The sequence below is a fragment of the Myotis daubentonii genome, chromosome 15, assembly GCF_963259705.1.
Source record: "Myotis daubentonii chromosome 15, mMyoDau2.1, whole genome shotgun sequence".
In the NCBI taxonomy this organism is placed as follows: Eukaryota; Metazoa; Chordata; class Mammalia; order Chiroptera; family Vespertilionidae; genus Myotis; species Myotis daubentonii.
The window spans coordinates 45,836,606-45,860,822 of NC_081854.1; the positions used below are offsets into that span (position 1 = coordinate 45,836,606).

Sequence of the window (24,217 nt, forward strand, 5' to 3'; positions counted from 1 at the left end):
AGCCTTCTCAGCTACCAGAGAGTCACAGGAATCGTTTCAGGAGTAAAGGGCTGTCGGCATCACTTGCTTCGTGCGTCCGGTATTATAAGGACCGTGATGAAAGCAGGCTGAGGAGGAGTCACTGGTACCCTTACTCAGAACATTTTTTTTTTTTTTTAGGTACTAGAAGCCAAAGGGTAATGGGCAGAAAAAGGAATGACCGGTGAAATACACACTATTCCCTCAAGAAATGTGCCCAGTAAGGAAGAGGGGAGACGGGAAGAGCTATTTTGCGACTTCTGTAAGTGGAGATGAATGAAGCGTGTGCGGAGACGGCTCCAATGGGTGAACATCCGCCCAAGAGAAGGGCCAAGGGACGCACCACGGCCCTAAGGAAGGGAAGCATGTAACCTTGACCCCCGGTAGCAGAGTGAGCCGGCAAGGCGCCTTTCTCTGAAACAACAGGCAGGACAGAGGGGAGAGCAGGAGCCGACCTGTCGGCCTCCGTGTTTTCTGTGACGTGAGGGGCAGAATCATCTTGTGCCGGGACCTGGTACCCAGCGAGTGCTCGCTAATTGTTTACTGAAGCAGTGAGTCCTGGGGCTGTGCCGTAACCCACAAGGAGCCTAGAAGCTGGTCCCTGACAGGGTCCCTCACCCCAGCTATTATCTTCTCTCCCACCTCCTATCAATCTGTCCTTGGTTAGAGCATCGTCCCGGTTCGCCAAGGTCATGGGGTTGATCCCAGGCCGGGGCACATACAAGAATCAACCAATGAGTGCATAAGTCAATGGAACGTGGATGTTTCTTTCTTTCTCTCTCAACTCAATAGATAAACACATGAGCTACCAGCACACCAACATTTGCACAAAGGCGCGCGCACACACACACACACACACACACACACACACACACACCCTGTCTTTCTAGGAAAGGGAGGAAGGAAAAGAAGAGCTCTTACGGGCTCACCTAAAGCCTCAGAGAACACTGGAGTCTGTCACGGGGGGGGGGGGGGGGGGGCAGGGACACAGTACCTTGATGAAGCAAGGATCGACGCATTGAGGCCCCCAAAGCAGGACAGGGCCACAGCGATGGGGATGGTCCAGCTGAACATGCCAAATGTCTGGTCAGCAAACGTCTGGGGGCAGAACACAGAGGCGCCCTCAGCATGGGACGGGGTTTCCTAAGCTCCCTGCCTCCAGGCTGTGGGGACAAACAGGGTCCCTGCTGGGCAGCCCGCCCTCTGGCCGAGACCCCCTCGCCTCGCCTCGCCTCGCCTGCGGAGCTGGGGTGGCTGCGAAAAGATCGAACCGTTCGGTGTCCCCGGCCGATGCGCAACCGGGGATCCCAAGCGACTCACCACAGCCACGGCGTCGCTGCTGAGGACGTCCGACATGCCCAGCACGGTGTAATAGGCCACGTTGGTCAGGAGGTAGATGAGCGTCACAATCGGCATCGAAATCCCAATGGCCAGGGGCAGGTTCCTGTCGGCACAAGTGAGACGGGCGACCTAGAACCGGCCTCTCCCGGGGGTCAAAGTTCACCCAAGGATTTTTCTGACATTTACCAGTTCCCTGGCTCGGGCTCTTCGAGGTGCCTCTCCCCCATGATCCCAGGATGGGTATGTGTCCCACGCCCCTGGGCTCTCTAGAGAGAAGGGGGAGGAGAAACCCTTCTCTGTGGAGAGAGCTCATGAGCTCATGGTCCATGGGTCCCACGGGAGGAGGAGCAGCGTCCCCTAGGGATTAGAGGTCAGGCTGGGTGCCTGGCTGCCCAGAATAAACCTCCGGCTCCCCAGGCCTCAGGGTCAGTACCAGCGTGCAAGGTCCCAGCTCCTTAGCCCCAGCGGGCTCTGCTGCCCATTCAAGGATGGTTCCTTGAGGGGGGACCCTGGCTTCCTCCAGGATGACCATGAGGGGGCGGAGCCACGGCTTTCCCACCTTCACTCACTCCCATCCTGACCCCGAACCCCTCTGAGCCGGAGACTGGGGAGGGAGGGATGAGAGCCAGCGGGACAAGGGGGAGGAAGGGGGCGACCTTGCCCGCTACCAGCTGTTCCAGCCGCGTTGGGGAGTGAGAGCCGGGGAGCGGGAGGGCGAGCCCACCTTTACCTTTCTGGGTTTTTGATTTCTTCTGTTACAAAATTAAGGGTGTCCCAACCTGAGTAAGAGAAGAGGGCAGAGTAGAGGGCGAGAGAGAGGTTTCCCATGTCCCAGGAGGAACCCTCAAAGGCGTCCTGAAAGTGCTCAGAGCGTCCTGCGGGAGCAAAGGTGGGGGGGGGGGTCAGGGGGGAGGAAGGGAAAGAAGGAGAAGAGGGAGGAGAGATGGACGGTGTAAGGAGAAGGGAAGGATGGGGAGAAGGGAGGAAGAAAGAGGAAGAGAAGATGGGGGAAACAGAAAGGAAGAGGGTCAAGAAAAGAAGGGAAAAGCAAGGGGGAAGGGGAAAGAAAAAAAACAAAACATAATTTAACACCAAAAAAAACACCAACTACCAGCTCCCTACACTTAACCCCTCCCCCACGCTCAGGAAAGCTCAGATTCCTTTACTAAAACTAGACGATCGCAGAGAAGGAAGGGTCCGCCCAGCTGCCTCTGATGTGACACCTGTTCCAAAACCGCAGTGAATTTCCATCCCCCCCCCACCCCCGCCCCCGCAGTGACCCCAGAATAGGCCACAGCTCTTCCTCCTATTTTTTAGAAAGCACCCTGTTTACCATAAAAAAAAAGGTCATTTTTCGCTAACAATGAGACTTCCTGTGGAACCGCCTCTCTTTGCTCCGACCACTGCACAGTTTGGTCAAACAGTTTCTCCGTCTCACACAGAGGGAACTCTGGTGCTCTCCTTGCAGTGGCCGAGGGTGGGTGGGGCAGGACATCGCAGGCTGTGTAGGACCTGGGGTCTCCTTTCTCACTGGGCCTGGGGTCGATCTGGGTCACCTCCACCCCTGAAGCGCCAGCCCAGGCCCTCCTCATTCTCCTTGGAGACCTCCGGAGACTATACGGACTTGAAAGCCCAGGATGGGGCGCCCAGCTGTCCCGTGGAGAGACTTCCTGGACACCCTGCAGGTTTCTAACAAGACCCAGACTTCTAAGGGAGCCTGCCGCCACCCCCCCCACCCCCCCCCCCCCCCCGGAAGCCCAGACCCATCCCTTCCCTCGACGCGCAAAGAGGGCTGGATGCTGCTGAGGCTCCAGGGACACCGGGTGGTTGGCCGTGCGCACTAACGCGGCACCTGTGCAGAGGTGCCAGACCGGCTGCTTAAGAACTGCACGGGCGCTTCTTAAAAACAGACCTTTTGCAACGCCAAACCAACCAGGGTTTGAGCCAACAGGTCTGAGATGGGGGTCTCCGTGCCCCCCGTGATTATGAACACAGCCAAGTTCAGAGAATGGTTGTAAAAGGATTACGATAGCCCGGGCCTGAGGACTTCGCCAAGGACTCAGGAGATCCTGGGAGGCCTGTTACCCTCACTGCCAGTTTGCTCTGATGCAGGAATGAAAAGCTTTTAAAGCCAGCCTGCAGAAAAGTCAGTGCCAACTTCACAATATTTTGATTTTTTTTTCTGAGAGCTGACTTTGGGAGGGAATCCTGAATAAGAGCAAGTCCAGATGAAATAATCATTCATTTTCATACCCTATCCCCTCCACCCCCAATACGCCCCCCACACACACACACCCTTCCGCCCCTCTCAAGGAGGGCCAAGTCTTCCTACTTGCTGCCTGGCAATCACAGACCAAAAATAGGAGCCAGAGCAGGGTTCACTCCATCCCCTCTGTTTGCTTTTATGACCCAATTACGACCCAAGTTCCAAGAGCTCTCAGCTGGCTTCTTGCAGAGCGCCTAGCGCCCGTGGTCGGTGCAAACTGCGGCTCGAGAGCCACATGCGGCTCTTTGGCCCCTTGAGTGTGGCTCTTCCTAAGCCTTAGGAGTACCCTAATTAAGTCAATAACAATGTACCTACCTACCTATAGGTACATTTTAAGTATAAAAAATTTGGCTCTCAAAAGAAATTTCCATCGTCGTACTGTTGCTATTTGGCTCTGCTGACTAATGAGTTTGCCGACCACTGGCCTAGCCTCCTGAAAGGGAAAGCCCTGAGGGAGGGGCTGACTCATGTCCATTTGGCCAAGCCGGCCTGACCCAAGAGGCCCAGGAACAGATCTCCTGTTCCCGCTGACACAGTCTACCGTGTACAAAGAGCTGAACGTAAGGCTCACAGAATCCCCACGTCCTCCTAAGGGAGACGGGGGGGGGGGGGGGGGGGGGCCCTCCCGGAGTCATCCGCCCTCCTTCCCGCCTCAGGCCCTCCTTACCCTGGCACAGTTTAACAAGGCCCATGACAATGATGGCAATGAGCGCCAGGACCTTCGCGTACGTGAACGTATCCTGTACCCGTGTGCCCCACTTGACATAGGCACAGTTCACAAATGTCAGCAGACCTAGGAGAAAAGCCGTACAGTCAGTCCCTGGCAGGCTCCGCGGAGAGCACAGAGGCCCAACCCCCAACCTCCTTGGCCAGAGTCTATCACTTCTGCCCTATCTGCCTAAAGCAAGGAGGCCAATGGACCGTCAGAACCAGAACAGGCAAACGGAGGGACAGCTCCCATGTGCCCCAGCTGGGAGTTCCCATGAACAGCCCCTCACTGTTGACAAGTAAAGATACAAAGGCATGACACATATTCATCAAGTCTTTTTTGTTTGTTTTTTTAATCCTCACCTGAGGACATTCTTTCCATTGATTTCCAGAGAGAGTGGAAGGGAGGAAGGAGGAATTAGGGGGGAGGGTGCGGGGGGGGGGGGGGCGGGGGGGAGAGAGAACATCGAAGTGAAAGGTACATGCCCTTGACAGGGAATTGAACCTGCAACCCTTCTTCAAGTCCGCAGGCCGACGCTCTAACCACTGAGAAAAACGGGCCAGGGCCGTGTTCATAAATTCTGACAACCAGATCATTTTTAGAAATTTCTTCCAGGCCCACTCAGACTCCCAAGGTCCTAAACCACCCAGGGCACAAGGCCTGCCCATGGCCACGTTAGAGAGTAGACACAAGAGAGGCCCATTAATAAATGAGGTGAATCTGAATGTAGGTGGCAGGTCACCTAGGAATTAGGCAATGTTTTGTCTATGAGTGTAAAAAAGAAATCTGTCATGTGCCTACGCATTTCACATACATCCTGTCAATTAATTCTCACTACCCCAAAATACAGACATTCCTGATTTCCAGTCTACAGGTGAGAAACCTGCGGCTGGGAGGGGCCAACTACCATTCCTCAGCTCACACGGACCCCACTGATCTCTCCAGGCCCCCCAGTGCTCGGTGCGGTCCATGGGAAGTGAGCCCACCTGGGCATTCCCTGGGCTCCTGCCAGCACCAGTGGCTTTACGTCCCGGTTCCTCACACACCTCGGTGATACCCGGGCCCAGGTACAGCTCTGATCCATAGGGAAGACGCAGGGGCAATACCCAAGGGGTTCCAGACCACCCCTACTGCCGGGAGCCGGTCCATCCTTGCTGTTTCAAGGGACCTGGCATATATGGCATACGGTTCTTAATATGTTTGCTCACCTTCTTGGCGCTGTGTTTTAACCAAGGTCACCTCTCCGAGAAAGGTTGAATCCCCAGGTAGGGATTTTCCCCTGAAGTTAGGGAGGGAATAAAACCCCTCAACTAAGTGCCAGGCGGGTAATTAATCACTTTAACTATGAACAATCATGCTTAAGCTACATAATCTTTTCTCCCTGGAATGGAGATAAGAAACGCCCTAACCTTTGTAATAGAGATTGATAGGATTGAATCAACTGGTATAAATACAGTTGTAACAAGACAGAAACAGACAGAACTCAGGAGACAGAATTCAGAAGACAGCAAGAGACAGAACTCAGAACACGGAACTTAGGACACAGGGCTTGGAAGACAGGACCAAGAGAGACAGAGCCTAGGCACAGAACCTACACAGAACGTTCTCTAGAGACAGAAGAACTTCGCTGGCGAGAGCATGCCGGAAGATCCTGGACAGGGACTGGCCTCGGAGCCTGGAGGCAGAGCCTGGCGAAAGAGCATGGCAGGGGATCCTGGACTGAACCTGACTGCGGAGATTGGCAGGAGAGCCTGACTAGAACCTGGTGACTGAACCTGACTGGAGAACCTGAGCAGAACCTCTCTGGAGATCGAGACCAGAACTTGGCTGGAGATCCTGGCTAGGCTGCTGATCAACTGAACGCTGTCTCCGTGTCATTCCTTCTTCGCCGACTCCGTCCACACCTTTGGGGACCCCTGGACCTGCTGGGGTTGGACCCCGGCACCCTACCTACTCCCACCTGTTTTGTCTACTTCACCAGACTCTCTCTTTACCGGTGCCAGATACGCATGAAAAAGAAATGTCCTCCTCTCCTGCCGTAGCCACAGCAACTCTCGCTTTCAAGGCCTACCTCTACCCCACTTCCCCTGTAAAACCTTCCCCAAACAAACCAGCCAATGGCTCACTGCGCTCCCTCCCCCCTGCGCCTGCAGCAGTCTCACTCCACAGCACAGCTCAGTGCCTGGGGCTGTGGTCATGTGAACCTCCGTCTCAGGAAGGTCTGTCTCTCCCTGGGGCATTTGGATGGTGCTTCTCCAGGAGATCATAATTCTTAGGGGGAAACAGAAGCATTTTGTTTTCTTAAGCTTATTGCCAAACAGAGAGGGGAAAGGGCGAACCCTGTTAGAATCAGGCAGGTGATGACTCTCACTTAACCTTGAATTCCCGGGACAAGGCGAGGGTCAGAAACTTGGACATCCTTCCACTCAGTGGAGAGAGAGGCTAGGGCAGCCGTGGGCAAACTACGGCCCGCGGGCCGGATCCGGCCCATTTGAAATGAATAACATTAAAAAAATAATAAAAAAAGACCGTACCCTTTTATGTAATGATGTTTACTTTGAATTTATATTAGTTCACACAAACACTCCATCCATGCTTTTGTTCTGGCCCTCCGGTCCAGTTTAAGAACCCATTGTGGCCCTCAAGTCAAAAAGTTTGCCCACCCCTGGGCTAGGGCCAGCCTGTGGAAATAAGACATGTGGCTGAACAGCCTCGAAAACACTTTGAGGGCTTTCACTCCATCCTCTGGCAAATGAATGACACGGATGCTAGAATAGCCATAGGAGGTGGGGGTTGGGGGGCGAGGGCGAAGGTCAAGGGGAAGGGGAGAAGGCCAAAGGAATGCAGGTCTTCCCAGGGACCTGCCCTGCTACCCAAAGGGTGTGGGGCTCAGCCTAGATCAGCTGTCAGAAGGATTGCCTAGTTCAGTGGTCGGCAAACGGCGGCCCCTTGAGTGTGGCTCTTCCACAAAATACCACGTACAGTGCGATTGAAACTTCATGGTCACACTCAAGGGGCCAAAGAGCCACGTGTGGCTCACGAGCCGCAGTTTGCCGACCACTGACCTAGTTAATCGCCACCAGTCATCCACAGGCCCCGGTGCCATACAGTCAGCATATTGTGAGGTACGGGCCTCCCCGCCCGGCCCCTTCCCGGGAATGGCTCCCCCTCCTCTGTTGTGCCTGACTGACCAAGCCAGACGCTGGACCCCAGCTGAGCCTATTGGCTCATCTTTCCCAGGAACATGGAGTCGGGAAGCCCAGAGACAGAATCTACCTCATAGCAGCGGCCAGGGCCACAGCGAGTCAGAGTCACATACAAACCCTGCAGCAAAGGAACCACAAGAAAGCAGAGGAAGGAAGCAGGACCGGGAAAGAAGTGAGAGGGTGTACAGCTTGTGATAAAAGTCTGCCGCAGAAGACAGAGAGAGAGAAGAGACAAAGACGAGGAGGCAGAGACAGGGAGAAAGGGACAACAAGAGGGAGAAAGATGGACATGCACACGGAGAGGCTGTGCTCCTGGCTCGTGGCGCCGTGGCGGCGAGATGGGGAGAGAGGCTGACATACTCCTGAGCCACACACACAGGCACCCCCTCGCACTTCTGCTCCTTCTCCCACCCTCCGCCCTGCCACACGTGCCCCCACGTCCCCCCACGGCTGAGTCCTCTCTGCGCACAGTGGGAATCCACGACCAGTGAGGAAGGGATGCGCGAAGGCCGTGCCTTGGGGGGGTCCCTGCAGAGCGTTTCTGAAAGACCAGCTGAAAGGTACAAAGAGCCTGGCCGCCCTGGCTGCCTCTGGGCGGGGAGACGAGCCCTTGGAGAGGCAGGGAGACCTTTTCCACCGTCAGAGGGCCACTTGGCAAACCATCCTTAAACGCTGGCCCCGGGCGCCTGCTGGCTTCACCCAACGCTCAGCCCTGCCAGAGAACAGAGAGCTCTGAAAACCGTCTACCAAAGCAGCAGTCAAGTCCTCTGAATGTTTTCCTGGTTCTAATTAAGAAATAAAATGTCACCCCGCCGGCGTGGCTCCGTGGTCAACTTATAAACAAGGAGGTCACGGATCCATTCCTGGTCAGCGCACATGCCGGGGTCGCAGGCTCAATCCCAGCGGGGGGTGTGCAAGAAGCCAATCAATGATTCTCTCTCATCATTGATGTTTCTGTCTCTCTTCTCCCTCTCCCTTCTTCTCTGAAATTAATAAAAATATGTTTTTTTAAATATATTTTTTTAAATATATTTTTCGTCCACAAATAATCAAAAAGAAATAAAATTTCACAAGCTGATGCTCACTCCTCCATGCGTCCCAGAACATCTCTCTGGGAGCTGGTTGCTGAGAAAGGAGTATTCATTCAAATAGCAAATCTAGACCCAATCCCAAAGCAGAAACAAATCCCCAAGTCTCTCTGTGGCAAAGATCACTAGTTATCTTCTAATACCTGTCTTTTCATTTTATCTTAGTGATAGAAATTTTAGCCAGAGTCATGGTTGCCCCCAAATAAAGTGGGCATTGCCCAGCCTCTCTTGCAGGGAGGTATGGCCAGGTAACTAGGTTCCTGCCCCAGGATGTAAGCCAAGTTTCATGGTGTGGACAAGAAGGGGCCACATGCTAGCCTGACGAACGCAGGGAAGGCCTGCGTGCTGGCCTTGCAAACGCAAGAGACCTAAAGGAACCACAAAGGATGGTCTGAAACGAAAACCTTTCATTGAAAAGCAGTTCAATGAGTGGGTAGTCAGGTCCGAGGCCAGTGTTTTCCCTGACAGAGACCAACTTCCATCTTTACTGAGCCTACTGTCCTTTTGCATCTAAGATAACGTACCTGTGGAATGTCAGGGTAACGTGTAACTTCCCGTTTCCCAGACCTCTCCAGGCACAACCCATCTGTGAGGGCACCAGGCTGGAGACCACAAATTCCCTCACTGTTAGTTGTTAATTGCTATTAATCTTATTAATTGACTGTTAACTATCCTGTACCCACCTATGTAAAAGAAGTATGTGTCCGGCCCAGCAGGTGTGACTCAGTGGTTGAGCGTAGACCTATGAACCAGGAGGTCAGGGTTCAATTCCTGGTCAGGGCACGTGCCCGGGTTGTGGGCTTGATCCCCAGTAGGGGGCATGCAGGAGGCAGCTGATCCATGATTCTCTCTCATCATTGATATTTCTGTTTCTCTCTCCTTCTCCCTTCCTCTCTGAAATCAATAAAAATATATTTTTTTTAAAAAAAGGAAAAGGATGTTATAAAAAATTAAAAAAATAAGAATATGTGTCTGTCAATTTAATTTTTATCCAATCCCAGAGGTTTCCCTGCTTTGCTTTCTCCCACCTCCCTAATCGATCACCAGTGGATTTCATGTAACCCTCTCACATCCCCTCCTTTGAATGTAATGTATAAAACAAGGTGAAAAACTGCCATTATTAACACAATACGTTGAGATTCTGCTTCCCAGCAATGGTCGACAGTTTGGCTCAAATAAACTCACAAAAATTCCTCACAGGTTTGAATGTTTTCATGCATTAGCTATATGAATAAGACCTCAGGAAATCTCTTTAAAGGGTGAGGCATGCCTTTCTTTGTTCTTGCTCTCAGCCATGATGCAGATACGACAGCTTGAGCTTGAGTAGCGGGCCTGAACCACCAGCTAGAAATGAGGACAGACCCGGGAGGCAGAAGGAAGGAACCCGGCTCCCTGAAGGATTATGAAGTCATCCTGCAAGCCCCACGCCCGCAGTCTGCTTCGGACATGCGGAAGAAATAAATGTCAATATGTGTGAGCCGTGCTGCTTTTGCTTTTCAGTGTTTGGAACACAAACTAATCCTGAATAATGCATGTGCCCTCAGACAGGCCTGCGCCGAGTCTCATGTTCTCCGATGAGGAACTGGCCTGGCAACCTGAAGCTGTGGTCCCAGTTCTGCGGACCGTCACAGCTCCCTCTTCCCAGAGGCCACAGGGAGGGGAAGGAACCGTTCCCAACCCTCCCCCTTCCTCCCCCCTCGCTCCCCCTCCTCCTCCTCCTCCTCCTCACTGTGGGCCTGGCCAAACAAGCCCTCAGGGGCAATGGAGTCTCAACTGTGAGGAGGCCTCTGCTCTGATGCCTCTAAGTCGGTGCTGAACTGACTGCCATGCTGAAACCGCCCCAGAAAATACTCACCAATGAGGTGTGTGAGGCTACAGAAAAAGGAGGATCCCGCAGAGATAAACGAGCCGACAATAACTAAGCCAGAAACATACACTTCTGCAGTCAAATCGAGTGCTAGGCACCTAGACTTACAATGCTGGGCCCCTGGCCAGAGAGGGGACCTGTGGACCTCAAGAACTACCGCCCTAGCTGGTGTTGCTCAGTGGTTAGAGTGCCGGCCCTTCCACTCTCTCTAAAAATCAATGGAAAAAATATCCTCGGGTGAGGATTAACAAAACAAAAAAATGTCCTCAACTCTTGGTGGTAGATTAAGGGGTAATCTGAGGCTAAATTAATTTTCTCCTTGATGAATATGTTTTATAATCAGAAAACCATTCCCTTTTTTAGAGAGCTCAGTCGGGCCAACGTCCCCCTGGCCAAATCCTATCAGATATACAACTGCGTCCCCCCCCTCCCCCCTCCCTGGGGTATCTGTGGAGGGGTTCCCTTTAACATTTGTCTGTAACAAATGCCTTTAATGTTAGGAGGGACAGTGTACGGTACAATCCTTTATAATCCGGTGCTCTTGGTCTATTTTTAACACGGAGGATAAATTACATATACTGCCAGAACTTTTGCAAGCAGAGATATGGAAAGAACACGGTATAATTAAGTGCCTCTGGAAACACAATGCTAAGGAACACAGGGAATTCTGGGCCACTTCGCAGCTAAAGAAAACACACGAGCTCTACAGGACTGGGGAAATTCACCGGCACCTCTTTCCCTTTCGGTGACTTCACACAGAATCCCTCCTCACCACCTTAGGAGAGAAAAACGAAAAAGAAAGAGGGATCCACTGAGATCTCTTGGGTTCTTTCCTCAAAAACCCAAATAACAGGGTAGAAGCCGCCCACCTGCCTCTCACTGGCCCCAGGCAGGACTCGTTTACAGATCAGCGTAAAGAAATCTGAAACACCAGTGGGGGAAGCCGTTTTGGTGCGGTGCCTGCTGCTTAGAACCGGCCGTGACAGCGGCACCTGTGGGCCTGCGGGCCTGAGGGATCACCCACCACCTAGAGAAGCGATCTCCTCACGGATGCCTCTAAACTGGTTTAAGATAAAAAGCTGGGAAGCAAAATAACATTTTTTTTTATTTTTTTTTGCAGCATAATCAAGGCCTCACCACTTATGTTTTTTTTTCCGGGTTAAGTTATAACTAGTGATATCGATTCCAATCAAAACACCTACAAGACAAATATACTAGTAAGACATGCACCGACCCGTCACAGGCTGGGGAACAGAACCCAGGGACAGCCGAGAGTGGAAGGAATGTGAGGCATTCACAGCCACAACAAATTTAAACTTCTCCCACCCCACCCTGTACCCTTATCTCAGGACCAAATGACTTTGGTGAAATTACTTCTTGAGCCCGGGCCGGCATGGCTCAGTAGCTGAGCACTGTCCTATGAACTAGAAGGTCACGGTTCGATTCCTGGTCAGGGCACATGCCCAGGTTGCGGACTCGACCCCTAGTAGGGGGCGCGCAGGGGGCTGATCAATGCATTCTCTCTCATCATTGATGTTTCTGTCTCTCTCTCCCTCTCCCTTCCTCTCTGAAATCAATAAAAATATATTTATTTATTTAAATATATTGTATTGACTTTTCTTTACAGAGAGGAAGGGAGAGGGAGAGAGAGCTAGAAACATCGATCAGCTGCCTCCTGCACACCCCCTACTGGGGATGTGCCTGCAACCAAGGTACATGCCCTTGACCGGAATCGAACCTGGGATCCTTCAGTCCGCAGGCCGATGGCTCTATCCACTGAGCCAAACCGGTTAGGACAATAAAAATATATTTAAATATTGTTTTTTTTCCAAAAAAAGAAATTACTTCTTGAAGAGACATAATACCTCTTTTCCTCCCAACAAGCAAAATATGCTGTTCAATAGAAGGTACTATTAGCATCATTAAAGTAACCGCCAACCCCCACCAAGACTCCCCCAGAGCCCCCAGACTTACATATGCAAGCAGCAGCGAGGAGACGGCAGGCCAGGTAAGGGGGATCACAGGTAGGAAAGGAGGGCTGGATGATGTAATTGGCAAAGGTGATAGCGATGATGGCCTGACTGGTGGGCTCAACGATTAGCAGGGAGGCCCACAGGCGGATGAAGGCAATGAAGCCCCCAAAAGCCTCTAGAATATAAGCATAGCTGGCCCCCGACTTGGTGATGGTGGTCCCCAGTTCTGCATAGCAAAGGGCACCCACAACAGAGAAAAGTCCGCCAATGGCCCATATGACCAGCGACAGCCCGTAGGAAGCCGTGTGTACCAGAACGCCCTTGGGCGAGACAAAAATTCCTGAGCCGATCATGTTGCCCACCACCAGGCTGACCCCGTTCAGCAGGGAGATCTCCTTCTTCAGCTGCAGAGTTTCTGTGGTCCCTTGAGGCGCCGCGCTATCATCTTCCTCCCTGGGCTGGTTGGCCTCGGACATGAACTGATAGGTGGACGCCGCGCTCTCCCGGGCTTCCATGGCGAGTAGCTCCTTCACACCAGTGTGGACGGCAGCCTGGCAAAGGATGGAAGTATGTCAGTCTAAGGTAGGGGCTGGGGAGGCGCTAGTTTAGACCTGCAGAGCAGGCAGATGCCCCTGCCCACCCCTTGTGTGGGAACAGCACGCCTCACACACAGACCTAAAATCAATGAGCCTGTCTGTTTCCACCACGGGACTCAGGGAAGTAAGTGGAAACTGCTCCCAAGAAAGATACCAGAAGCGATCAGGCAAGAGAGGAAGGCGACCTCCAACATGAGGTACCTGGCTTGACGCCCAGGGTAGGCTGGCATTGGGTTCATCCAGAGCACAGATTCTCCTGAGACGTAGTTTTTGCAGCTTAAGACCTGCAAACCTGCCCGGTGGAGAAGACCCAGGGTCCCGGCACCAGGTTCACAGCCCTGGCCAGCCCGTGGTAATCTGTCCGTCCCCAGGTAATCCTGCCCACTCACCTCCACCCCAACATAACAGGGACTTCTGCAGCCTCCAGCCACATGTGGAGAGGTCTGCAGCTGCTGTGAGGCGGGCAGAGAACATGAGCATGTGGTGGGAAGGGCCAGGAAGATGCTCAGACAAGGGCACATCACTGTTGCAGAGACTGGACCAAGGAGATGCTGCTCTTTCCAAAACACCCACCTTACTTCCTCCATGGCTCCGTGCCCATTCACCACCTTTCTTTTTCAAGACCAGATGGAGAAAGAGTAATCAGAGGGCATTCTAACGTGGAGCTCATCTGCTATGGGCTTACTCGCTTTTCTCCTCAGCATGCCCCTCACTACCATCTGAGTCTACCAGGAGATTCTCCCAGAACAGGATCCAGAAGTCTTGACACCCAATCAAAGCTATAAGGTTCAGTGAGGCAAGATCCTCTTCTCCACAGATCTGGTTTTGGAAGACAGCCTAAAGGGAGGTGGAACACACACACGCACGCACACACGCACGCACGCACGCACGCACGCTTGTGTGCACGCAATACCACCTTTGGATTAAAGTTGGGCCAGTCCAGAAACCTCAAGGACGCTGGATTCTACACCAACCTACCTACGAAGGACCCAGAATCTCTCCGAGGAAGACGGCACCTTCCTGGCCCTCCACTCGGCGTGGCCTTCTCCCTCCCTCAGTGCCTGTGCCCCGGAGTCAGGAATTCAGATTCCCTATTCCTGACTCACCTTCCGGAGAGAGGAATCCCGTAGGCCATGTAATTCCCACCCAGGAATCCGTCCTTCACGGGCATGGAGATAACTTCCCTGGATAAGAATGGCATCTCAAACAGAGAATGAATGAACCAGCACGTCCGCTTCCCAGAAGCCTCTCATCTGCTCGAGGAAATGGATGTGCCAGAGCCTCGCCTCGCTGAGCTCAGCGCAAAGGAATCAGGGCCTTCAAGAGTGAGCAGTTCTCAGGCAAAACTCCAATCTCCACAGCCTCACCCAAAACTCCTGCCTCACCTATCCCAGTCCCCCGTCAGACCACAGACCTGAGCCCAGGTGGAAAAAAGTCCTCTGGCCCGGCTGGCGTGGTTCCGTGATTGAGCATCAATCTATGAACCAGGAGGTGGTAGTTACATTCCTGGTCAGGGCACATGCCTGGGTTGTGGGCTCGAATCCCCAGTGAAGGGCGTGCAGGAGGCAGCTGATCAATGAGTCTCTCTCGTCATTGATGCTTCTCTCTCTTGCTCCCTCTCCCTTCCTCTCTGAAATCAATAAAAATATATATTTTTTTAAAAAAAGAAAAAATAGCCCTAACCAGTTTGGCTCAGTGGATAGAGCGTCAGCCTGCGGACTGAAAGGTCCCAGGTTCGATTCCAGCCAACGGCGTGTATCATGGTTGCGGGCACATCCCCAGTGGGAGGTGTGCAGGAAGCAGCTGATCGATGTTTCTCTCTCATCGATGTTTCTAACTCTCTATCCCTCTCCCTTCCTCTCTGTAAAAAAATCAATATATTAAAAAATAAATAACAAGCTCTCTGGGGCATTCGTAAACCCTCCCCAGCTCCCAGAGGAGGTGAGCCAGTCTACCTCTGCTTAGAGGAGGCACCGCGCCTGCAGATTTCCCTATGCAGGCAATTGGAAACTTATTTGTTTCACGCGTCTGTCAGGTGAGTCCAGGCATGCAAACAAAACAAGGAAACAGCCGAGGAGCCTATCGTCTCACGAGTCGGGTGCAGAGAGACCTGGGCTGCTTTTTCACCCAACTGGACACGGAAGCAGGAGAACTGGCTCCAGTGACCACGCCAGCCGCCTCCTGTCCCGTCAGCGCCAGCTGGGCACTCTATTTGGACGTCTGTGTGGGTTTTCCACACATCAAGCAATTCTGCAACACCGACTGGTGTCCTACAATTTCACTCAATTCTGACGCTACCTACCCAAAAGATAGTATCAGATTCCACAGGTTAAGGGCTCAGTCCCACAAACCTGCCCCTATTAGCACTTCAGATGTCCAGGTGGTTACCAGTGCTTTTCACTGACTGGCTGTAAGTTGAGTTCAATTAATTTGCTAGAGTAGCTCACAGAATTCAGGAAAACTTACTAGATTACCAGCAGGGTAGGGTCCCTCATGGCTGCCAGCTGCCAGCCAGGGCCTCCCTCCCTTCCCCCAGCCAGCCCTGCCCCCTGGTCGAACTCCTGGGTGAACTCTCCCTCGAGGGGACAATTTGCATACTACGCTTTTATTACATAGGAAGGTTAAGGCTCAGAGGTTTTTCTCCACAGACCTTGATGGAGGCTCCTAAGAAATACTAGAGAGGAGACCAGAGGAAGCCTTGCAGCAGTCCTATTCTGAAGAAAGCAGCCACCACTCTGCGAAAAATACAAAGGTCTACCTGGTCCCTTCTCTAAAGAAGAAAAATCTTGCCAAAACCGGTGTGGCTCAGTGGATAGAGCGGCGGCCTGTGGACTGAGGGGTCCCGGGTTCGATTCCGGTCAAGGGCATGTACCTGGGTTGCGGGCACATCCCCAGTTGGAGATGTGCGGGGGGGCAGCTGATTGATGTTTCTCTCTCATCGATGTTTCTAACTCTCTGTCTCTCTCCCTTCCTCTCTGTAAAAAATCAATAAAAAATATATTTAAAAAAATAATAATTTAAAAAAAAATCAAATAAAGATAAAAATATGAAACACCTGGGGAAAAGGCAGCAAACTGTCACCACCGCCAAAACAGCTGCGGAAGAAAATCTGGATCCAGAGGTAGAGCATTAGAGGTGTCCTACCTTTGGGGGAGGAGTGGGGTCACCCAGAAAGATCCATCTGCGCCCAGAGCCAGGGAAACAGGGGCTGCCTAAGGCGAGGCTGAACCAAAACAATTGTAGCACGTACCCAGCAACAAGACTACTGTGGTCGGCTGAGCCTCGGGCACAGGTGCAGAAAGGCTTAAAGCTCAACGTGGAGCAAAAACACAGGAAACACCCTCCCTCCAGCAAACCTGACCCCAAGCCTTTGATACACAAAAGGAAACCACAGCAACAACAAAACCCAAACACAGCCGTGACTGGTTTGGCTCAGTGGACAGAGCGTCGGCCTGCGAACTGAAAGGTCCCGGGTTCGATTCCAGTCAAGGGCATGTACCTTGGTTGCGGGCACATCCCCAGTGGGAGGTGTGCAGGAGGCAGCTGATCGATGTTTCTCTCTCATCGATGTTTCTAACTCTCTATCTCTCTCCCTTCCTCTCCGTAAAAAATCAATAAAATATATATTTGAAAAAAAACAAACAAAAAACAAAACCCAAACACAACTCCCCTCCTAACAAACTCAAACTTCTACACCAACAGCCTAGTCAAAGAAGAGGGGTGCTCGTGTCCCAGAATTAATGGTATGCACCTACACCTGGCAACCGATAACAAACTACAAGCAACACACAGAATAAAACAAGAGGAACAACCCACTATCAAGAGGCAAAGTAGTCAACAGGATAAGACTTAGAGATGACCCAGCTATTGAAACTACCGACAGGGAAATGAAAATAACTATGACTATGTGAAAAATAATACAAGCAAAGTCGCTCTGACATGGAGGAGGAACTCCCATCCCAGAAGAACTGCCTTGCATATCTTACTTTTCAAACTTCTGGAAAGTTGACTGGCTAAAATAACCTTTGGGCTGGAGGCCTGAAATTTAAAGACATTCTTTAAATTTCTATTGTTAGCTTATCTGCACCTATGGAAATTCCTTCCTTAGCTTATTCACACCCACAAAAACTCCCTCCTTTTCATGTCATCATTCCCCCTTCCCTCCCTCCCTCTGCCTTCACCTCCTAATCCTCTCTACCTGAACCAGTGCTATTGTTTTAGATCTCAAATGTTTGTTGCCTCTCACATTGGCCTTTTATTTGTAGGTTAACAATTAATAGATAAACGTTCTCATAGGAAAATTGGACAGCATTCAAGAACAGATGCGAAATCTCAGCAAAGAAATGAAAACCACAAGAGTCCAAATGGGGAAAAAGTGAAAAAAATAAAACAGAATAGAGCCTCCAAGAGTTGTAGGGAAATATCAATTGGCCTGAGGTAAATATTTTAAAACACTTTTTTGTTGTTTATTTTTCATTGCTTTAGAATATAAGCAAAAATAGTAGTAATGTACTGTGGACTTACAGCACATGTAAAAGCAAAATGTATGACAACAACAGTACAAAGATACGGAGGAAGAACTGAGAGTTATACTGTTAGGGTTTTATCTGTGAAATTATGCAATTTAATTAAAGCAGACTGTGATTAAGTAAAGATATACATCGTAAAACTAGGACAACCAATTAAAAAAAAAAGAGGTATAAATAATAACCCAACAGTGGAGATAAAACAGATCATAAAAGCGCCCAGTCCAAAGGTAGGCAGAAAAAAACATAGAACATAAGGAACTAATAGAAAACAGAAAACTAGCAAGGCAACAGATTCTCATCCAACCATATAAAAAAATAACATGAAATGTAAATGATCTAAACGTACCAATTAAAAGACAGACATTGAAAGATTACCGAAAAATGCAAAACCCAACATGCAGTCTATAGGAAACCTATTTTTTTAAAAAGACATAAGTTACAGGAAAAAAGATGGGGGGGGGGATAACCATGCAAACGCTAATCAAAAGAAACATGGAGTAGGTATATGAACATGAGACAAAATAGACTTCAGAATAAGAAATATTGCTAGGGATAAAGAGGGGTATTACATAATGACAAAGAGGTCAATTCACCAAGAAGTCAATTCTAAATATATATCTCTTCCAACAACACAGCTTCAAAATACATGAAGCAAAAACTGATAGATCTGAATGGAGAAATAGACAAATCCGAAACTATAGTTGCAGACTTCAGCACACCTCTCTCAATCATCAACAGAACAAGTACACCTAAAATCAGCAGGCGGGATGGGCTAGAAGGGGCCAGTGGGGGGGAAAAAGGGGGACACAATAAAGATTGTCAGCGCACTTCCCCTCCCCAGAGCACACCCTGCCTTTCCCGTCCCCCTCCTTCCCCTCAAAAAAAAAAAATAAAGATTTAATGAAAAATAAATAAATAAAATAAAATCAGCAAAGATCCAGAAGACCTGAAAATGGAACGCCCCAACATAGTTCTTGTCTAAGTAGTTACACGAATTCTGAGAAAAATAAAATTGGTACCTGCAATAGGACTCGATGCAGGAGATGGGGGCAAGTCAGGGGTGGGAGACAGACTTCCAATGGGGAAAAAACAGCTTTGGCTCCTACTATCTACGCCATCAGTATCAGAGCTCAGTTAGGAACCCTCCCTCGGGTGCTGTCTGAGGCCTTTAGGACAAATTCCAACCTTCTTAGCAGGGCTTAATCCCCTCAGGCACACAGTCCCCCGCAGTCCGGTCACACTGAATTACTTGCAGTTTCCTAAACCCTGGCGCCTACCAGACACACACGTCTTTGTTCACACTGAGCCCTCTGCCTCTAACACTCTTCTTCGCCCACCTTTCCCTCAATAATATCCTGACTGCCCTCTTTCTCTACACATCTCCTTGTACCCCCAAGGTTTCTAGTCTACACGTCTGCCTTAGCAGCCACCTCACTCTGTTGCTGCATTTACTTAGCGTCAGTCTCTCCCAACTAGTTTGTGAGCTCCTTGTCTGTGTCAGCAGCCCCCAATACAAGGCCTAGGACAGGACCTGTACTCAGTCCATGATCACTGAATAAAAATATACAAAAAAAAACCCCCAGAAAACACCTAGAACAGAAAATACACAACAAACCCTATGAAAGACATTGAGAGATTGAGATTACTAAACATGCAAAACCCAACATGCAGTCTATAGGAAACCTATTTTTTTTTTAAAAAAGACATAAATAAAATACAGGTAAAAAGATGGGGGTGGGGGGAAAATAACCATGCAAACGCTAAACACCTTGAGTCACTTGCTCCCCAGAACAGCAGCAGCAAAGGCTGAACTAAAGGGAAGTGATCACTCAGAGAAGCTAGGCGAAGACAGTGAGTGGTTCCTCCCATTTTGTCACAGCCCGCGGTTTTTTTTTTTTTTTTTTAATTAATATATTTTATTGATTTTTTTTACAGAGAGGAAGGGAGAGAGATAGAGAGTTAGAAACATCGATCAGCTGCCTCCTATACACCTCCCACTGGGGATGTGCCCGCAACCCAGGCACATGCCCTTGACCGGAATCGAACCTGGGACCTCTCAGTCCACAAGCCGACGCTCTATCCACTGAGCCAAACCGGTTTCGGCGCACAGCCCGCGGTTTTTAGTTCCTCAGCCTTTAATTGGTCACAATAACAGTCTCAAAAAGCAGTGGGCTACTGTGTGAGATGCCCTGTTTATCCTGTCCCCACGGAGCAGACTTGCAAACCTTTCTGCAGCAAAGGGATGAAAATCACTGATTACAACTGAGTTCGTAATTAGCCCGCCATCTCTAGGTAAGAGGCCCAGTATTTGTGGGGAGGGAGGGTGCAACAAAATTCTACCAGATCACCTCTGAATTGACTATCCTTTTGTCTTCAATTGATAAAAGAAAGTGATGTGTGCAGATCACACACACTTATCAGTCACCTCTCAGTCCCAAAATACACAGTCTTTAAAATCACTGTCGAAGACCATTTCCATTAAATCACTCAGGGCACCGATAAGTTCCTGTCTTGAAAACCAGTGTTAAACCCCACTTTAAGGACACAATGCAGCTTTCTAGCAGGTTTCCATCCTATTTTCCAAGCTCCTGCAGCAAATAATAAAGGAATTCACCAGACCACTAAAATTTACTTATGAAAATTTAGACATAAAACAATTGACTGCAATTTTCAGGGGGGAAAGGGGCTCTTTCAAAATGCAATTACAAAGAATATTTTACAAGCTGGCGTTTAAAAACCTCTTTTATAATTGATAACTATTGGGGCGGGGGGGGGGAGGGGGAGAATGCTGTTGAGAGACATACCAAAATCTTAATGGTGGTAACACAGAGGACTTTTTTTTTTTTTTTAACTTCTCTGAGTCTTAAAATTTTCCACAGTGAGTATGCATTAATTTTTTAATGCTTAAACTTTAAAATATATATATATATATATATATATATATATATTTATTGTACTTCTATCAAATAACAAAGTATATGTGACACAGTCTTTACGTTGGCCTTTTTACATGGGATACCAGAAACCTCAAGATCAAATTCAGCTCCAATCTCAGTGAATAAATACCCTTACTTTTCAACAGTATTTGCTATCTAGTCTTTTCCATGGCTTTGGTTTTCTATTTCTTTTTAACAGCCTCGTTGCAAGACCTTTAATTATACACCACCACAATTACTCTTTAGAAAGAGATAATGTATTATATACTTTATTGATATAGTAAAGTCTTTTTACAAGTCTCGTGCGCATGTAACTAAAACTCTTTCCAAACCTCAAAGATCCAAGAAAGTTTAACAGAGAACAGAGCGATAACATTCACCTGCGAAGACACAAGCAAACATCGCAGTTTCATTAGCCGCCTCATCCTAAATGAAGAAAATAAAGTCTCCACACCGAGGCCTAATTCCACTTGTCTGTCTTGGCCATTTAATCTCTGCAACGAAGAGTAACAGGTAATTTATCAAAAAAAAAAAAAAGAGCCTAGTAAGTAGCAGCCCATATTTATCTTTGTAAAAAAAAAAAAAAAAGAAAGAAAGAAAAAAGTCCAAGTTTTACAGGCCCAGCAGGGGCAGCACTCAATTCCTGGGAAGTTCCACTCACCCACAGCCCGAGTGTAGCCACAGCAACCAGCAAACCAGCCTCGTCACCCCCGAATCATTCATGTCTAGACAGCTGCTGCCCCCAGCCCCTTGTCCCCAGAACAACATCTGCGTCACTTTCTAGAAATTATTCACATCCTGGAGACAGAGGTCAGGAAATTTCCTGTACCAAGAGGTGCCAGGGAGGTTGGTCACAGAACTGGTATTTATTTATTTTTGGTCTGCCATAAAAGTCCACAGCCAGTCAGGGAAGGAGGAAGATAGGGCGGGGGGAAAAAATAATTCATGCTTGTGGCTTTCCACATATTTATCAGGAAAGGAACATCAGCTATAAGAACAGAAATGACAGCCTGAGACCAAAGTCGGGGCGTAAAAACCATTAGCACGAATGGGACCTGAGCAACGTGGGCAACCATCTCAGAGAGCACGCCCCCCGCTTTCAGCAGCCTGCTCCTCCCCGATTTTCAGACCTGGGCACAGCTTTCAGAGATAAGCCCCAGATGGGCCCACAGTCTGCCGCCTCCGCGCTGGATGCGCTGGCCGTGATTGCTCCCCCGTCGCGGGCAGAGACCGAACTCTTCTGAACCGCGCACGGAGCGCACGGCCCGGCGCGCACGAGAGGTGCTCAGAAAACATCTGTTCAACGACCTGCTGAGTTCCACTTACAAGGACCATTACACAGGACCCAGACTGTTTGCTCAGTGCTTAGTGGAGAATTCTCACAATGTTTCACAAATATCTCCTCCCATTTATGACAAGAGATGAGCAAACAAGATACCAGGAGGCGGAGGCGCTGGGAAGGACCCTGGGACAGGAGCACCGCCCCGGCTCCAGCAGCTCCCCGGCTCCAGCAGGACCGCACGCAGCCCGACCCCCTGCAGCCCCCGCCTCCCCGCTCCCTCCGGCCTCCCCTCCTCCGCCCTCCGCTCTCAGCACCGGTCCTTTCCCGCCAGCGGGGCTCACACGTGAAATTTCCCTTTTTCTTACACAGTCAGGGTCCTGCTCGGGGCCACCCTCCCACAGGCTCTCTCACACTCACGGAGCCGCCCTCACACTCAGGTCTTGCACACTCACAGTCACCCTCAGGCTCTGGGCTTCTCTCTCTCTCTCTCTCTCTCTCTCTCTCTCTCTCTCTCTCTCACACACACACACACACACACACACACACACACACACACACACACACACACGCTCAGCCTTACACGCCAGCGGGAGGTCCCTCCCGCACGCAGGGTCGCGCTCAGCCGCAGCGCCCATCACGTGGCCCGGCCCGCCCGCCCCACGCCCTGCCCCAGGCCCGCATCCCGCCCCGGGCAGCGGCCGCAGGGACCACGCGGGGAGATCGGCCCCACAGGACGCAGCCCCGCCCCGCCGCCCCGCTGCCCCCGGCGCCTGCCCGCGGCCCGTTACCTCGCGGGTGGCCAGGCGGCACCAGGATGCTCGGTCGCGCGGCCGCCACCCCCGCCGCCCCGGCCCAGGCCCCGCCCCGCCACGTCACCTGCGGCCGGATCGCGACAGCGCGCGCCGCCTCGGGACAGGGCGCCCGGCTCCTCCGCTCGGGGCCTGCGGGCAGCCGTCCGCCCCGGCCTCAGCGGCCCGACCCACGTGTGCTCTCCCGGCCTCTGCGTGCACTTGGCAGCCGGTCCCCAGGACGGCCATGCCGGGCCCCACGCGGCCGTGACCTGGCCCGGCCTCCGGTGCCAACTGGCGTGCCACTCCCTGGCGCTGCACGGAGCCACCCCAGCTCCCGCGGAGGGCGCCCACCGGCCCCAAACCCCCATCCCTCAGGCACCCGGCCGGGCCCCCAGCCAGGGGACCCCCAGCCGGGGGAACACACACAGCTTACATAAGGAGCTCTGACAGCCTCACCTCCTGGGCAGCCAGCCCTCCACTCCGATCCTAGGAAGACGCAGACGCAGGACTTGTCCTCCACATTCACAACTCAGACATGCCACTCATCTATGGAGCCCACCCCCCTACCCCCCCCCCCCCACACACACACAGGCCCATGGACACTGCCGGGCTTCGGGCCTTTCTGGGGTTCAGGCTTGAGGACATTTTCCATCCTCATCTTGCCGGACCCTGCGGACACCCCTCTTAGGGTACTGCACCCTCCTGCCTCTTCTGTCCTGCTGGCTGCTCCTTCTCCATCTCTGCGGGCTCCTTTCCTTCTAATGGCCATGGGGTTCAGGGCCTCCTGACCTCAGAGGCAGCTGAGCACTCCCCTGTAGCTTCCTGTCCACACTTCAAGCCCTGTCTCTCTCCTGGGCCATGAGGAGTCATGTCCCCCAGAAATGTATTCACAACTGCACATCCTTTGGCTCCATCTAACCCTACCCAAACGTCTGTCCCCCACCACCCAGTGACCCAGCCAGAGATGGGCAGCACTTGGGCCCATCCTCCTCCAGCTCCGCAGCGGTAATAGCCTCCCAGTCCCTGTCCTGCTCCCTCTAACTCAGCAGTTCTCAACTTGTGGGTCGCGACCCCTTTGGGGGTGGAACGACCCTTTCACAGGAGTCACCTAAGACCATCGGAAAACACATATATAGTTACGTATTTTTTTATGATTAATCACTATGCTTTCATTATGTTCAATTTGTAACAATGAAATTGGGGGTCGCCACAACATGAGGAACTGTATTAAAGGGTTGCGGCATTAGGAAGGTTGAGAACCACTGTTCTAACTCATCCCCACCGGGTAGGGGGTGCTCTGAAAATACAGATTGGAATGACTTCATGTCTCCTCTGCCTAAAAACCTCTCCATCCTCCTCCGTACTGTGGACCTGAGATGAACTTTGAAGAGCCCTCAATGGTGCTGCCCTCATACTCTCTGCTTGGAATACCTCTAAGCGTCAATGAGAGTTTGTGCATATTTGGAGTCATTAGAGCCTGACCTTTCACCCCCTAGATCAGTTCTCCTGCCTACCTGGCCAGGCAGAGGAAGGGCTCTGGACACTTGTGTCACTCAGTAGCAGCCAGTCCACTTGGCCTTGCAAAAGCCACATATACGACCTTCCAGCTCCCAGT

The 24,217-nt window shown here is 51.1% G+C and overlaps 1 protein-coding gene across 1 annotated transcript in view; it reads right to left on the reverse strand.

Moving 5' to 3' along the window:
* Positions 1-22,668, reverse strand: part of SLC7A6 (solute carrier family 7 member 6) — a 31,014-nt gene extending 8,346 nt beyond the window's left edge. Inside the window, exons 1-6 of the mRNA XM_059667685.1 lie at positions 22,600-22,668; positions 12,470-13,019; positions 4,293-4,418; positions 2,090-2,234; positions 1,339-1,462; positions 1,013-1,116 (exon numbers count right to left, since the gene is read on the reverse strand). Coding sequence (XP_059523668.1) covers positions 1,013-1,116; positions 1,339-1,462; positions 2,090-2,234; positions 4,293-4,418; positions 12,470-12,983 — 1,013 coding nt within the window. The 5' untranslated portion in view covers positions 12,984-13,019; positions 22,600-22,668. The remainder of the gene's footprint in view (positions 1-1,012; positions 1,117-1,338; positions 1,463-2,089; positions 2,235-4,292; positions 4,419-12,469; positions 13,020-22,599) is intronic.
* Between the last annotated feature and the right edge of the window lie 1,549 nt (positions 22,669-24,217).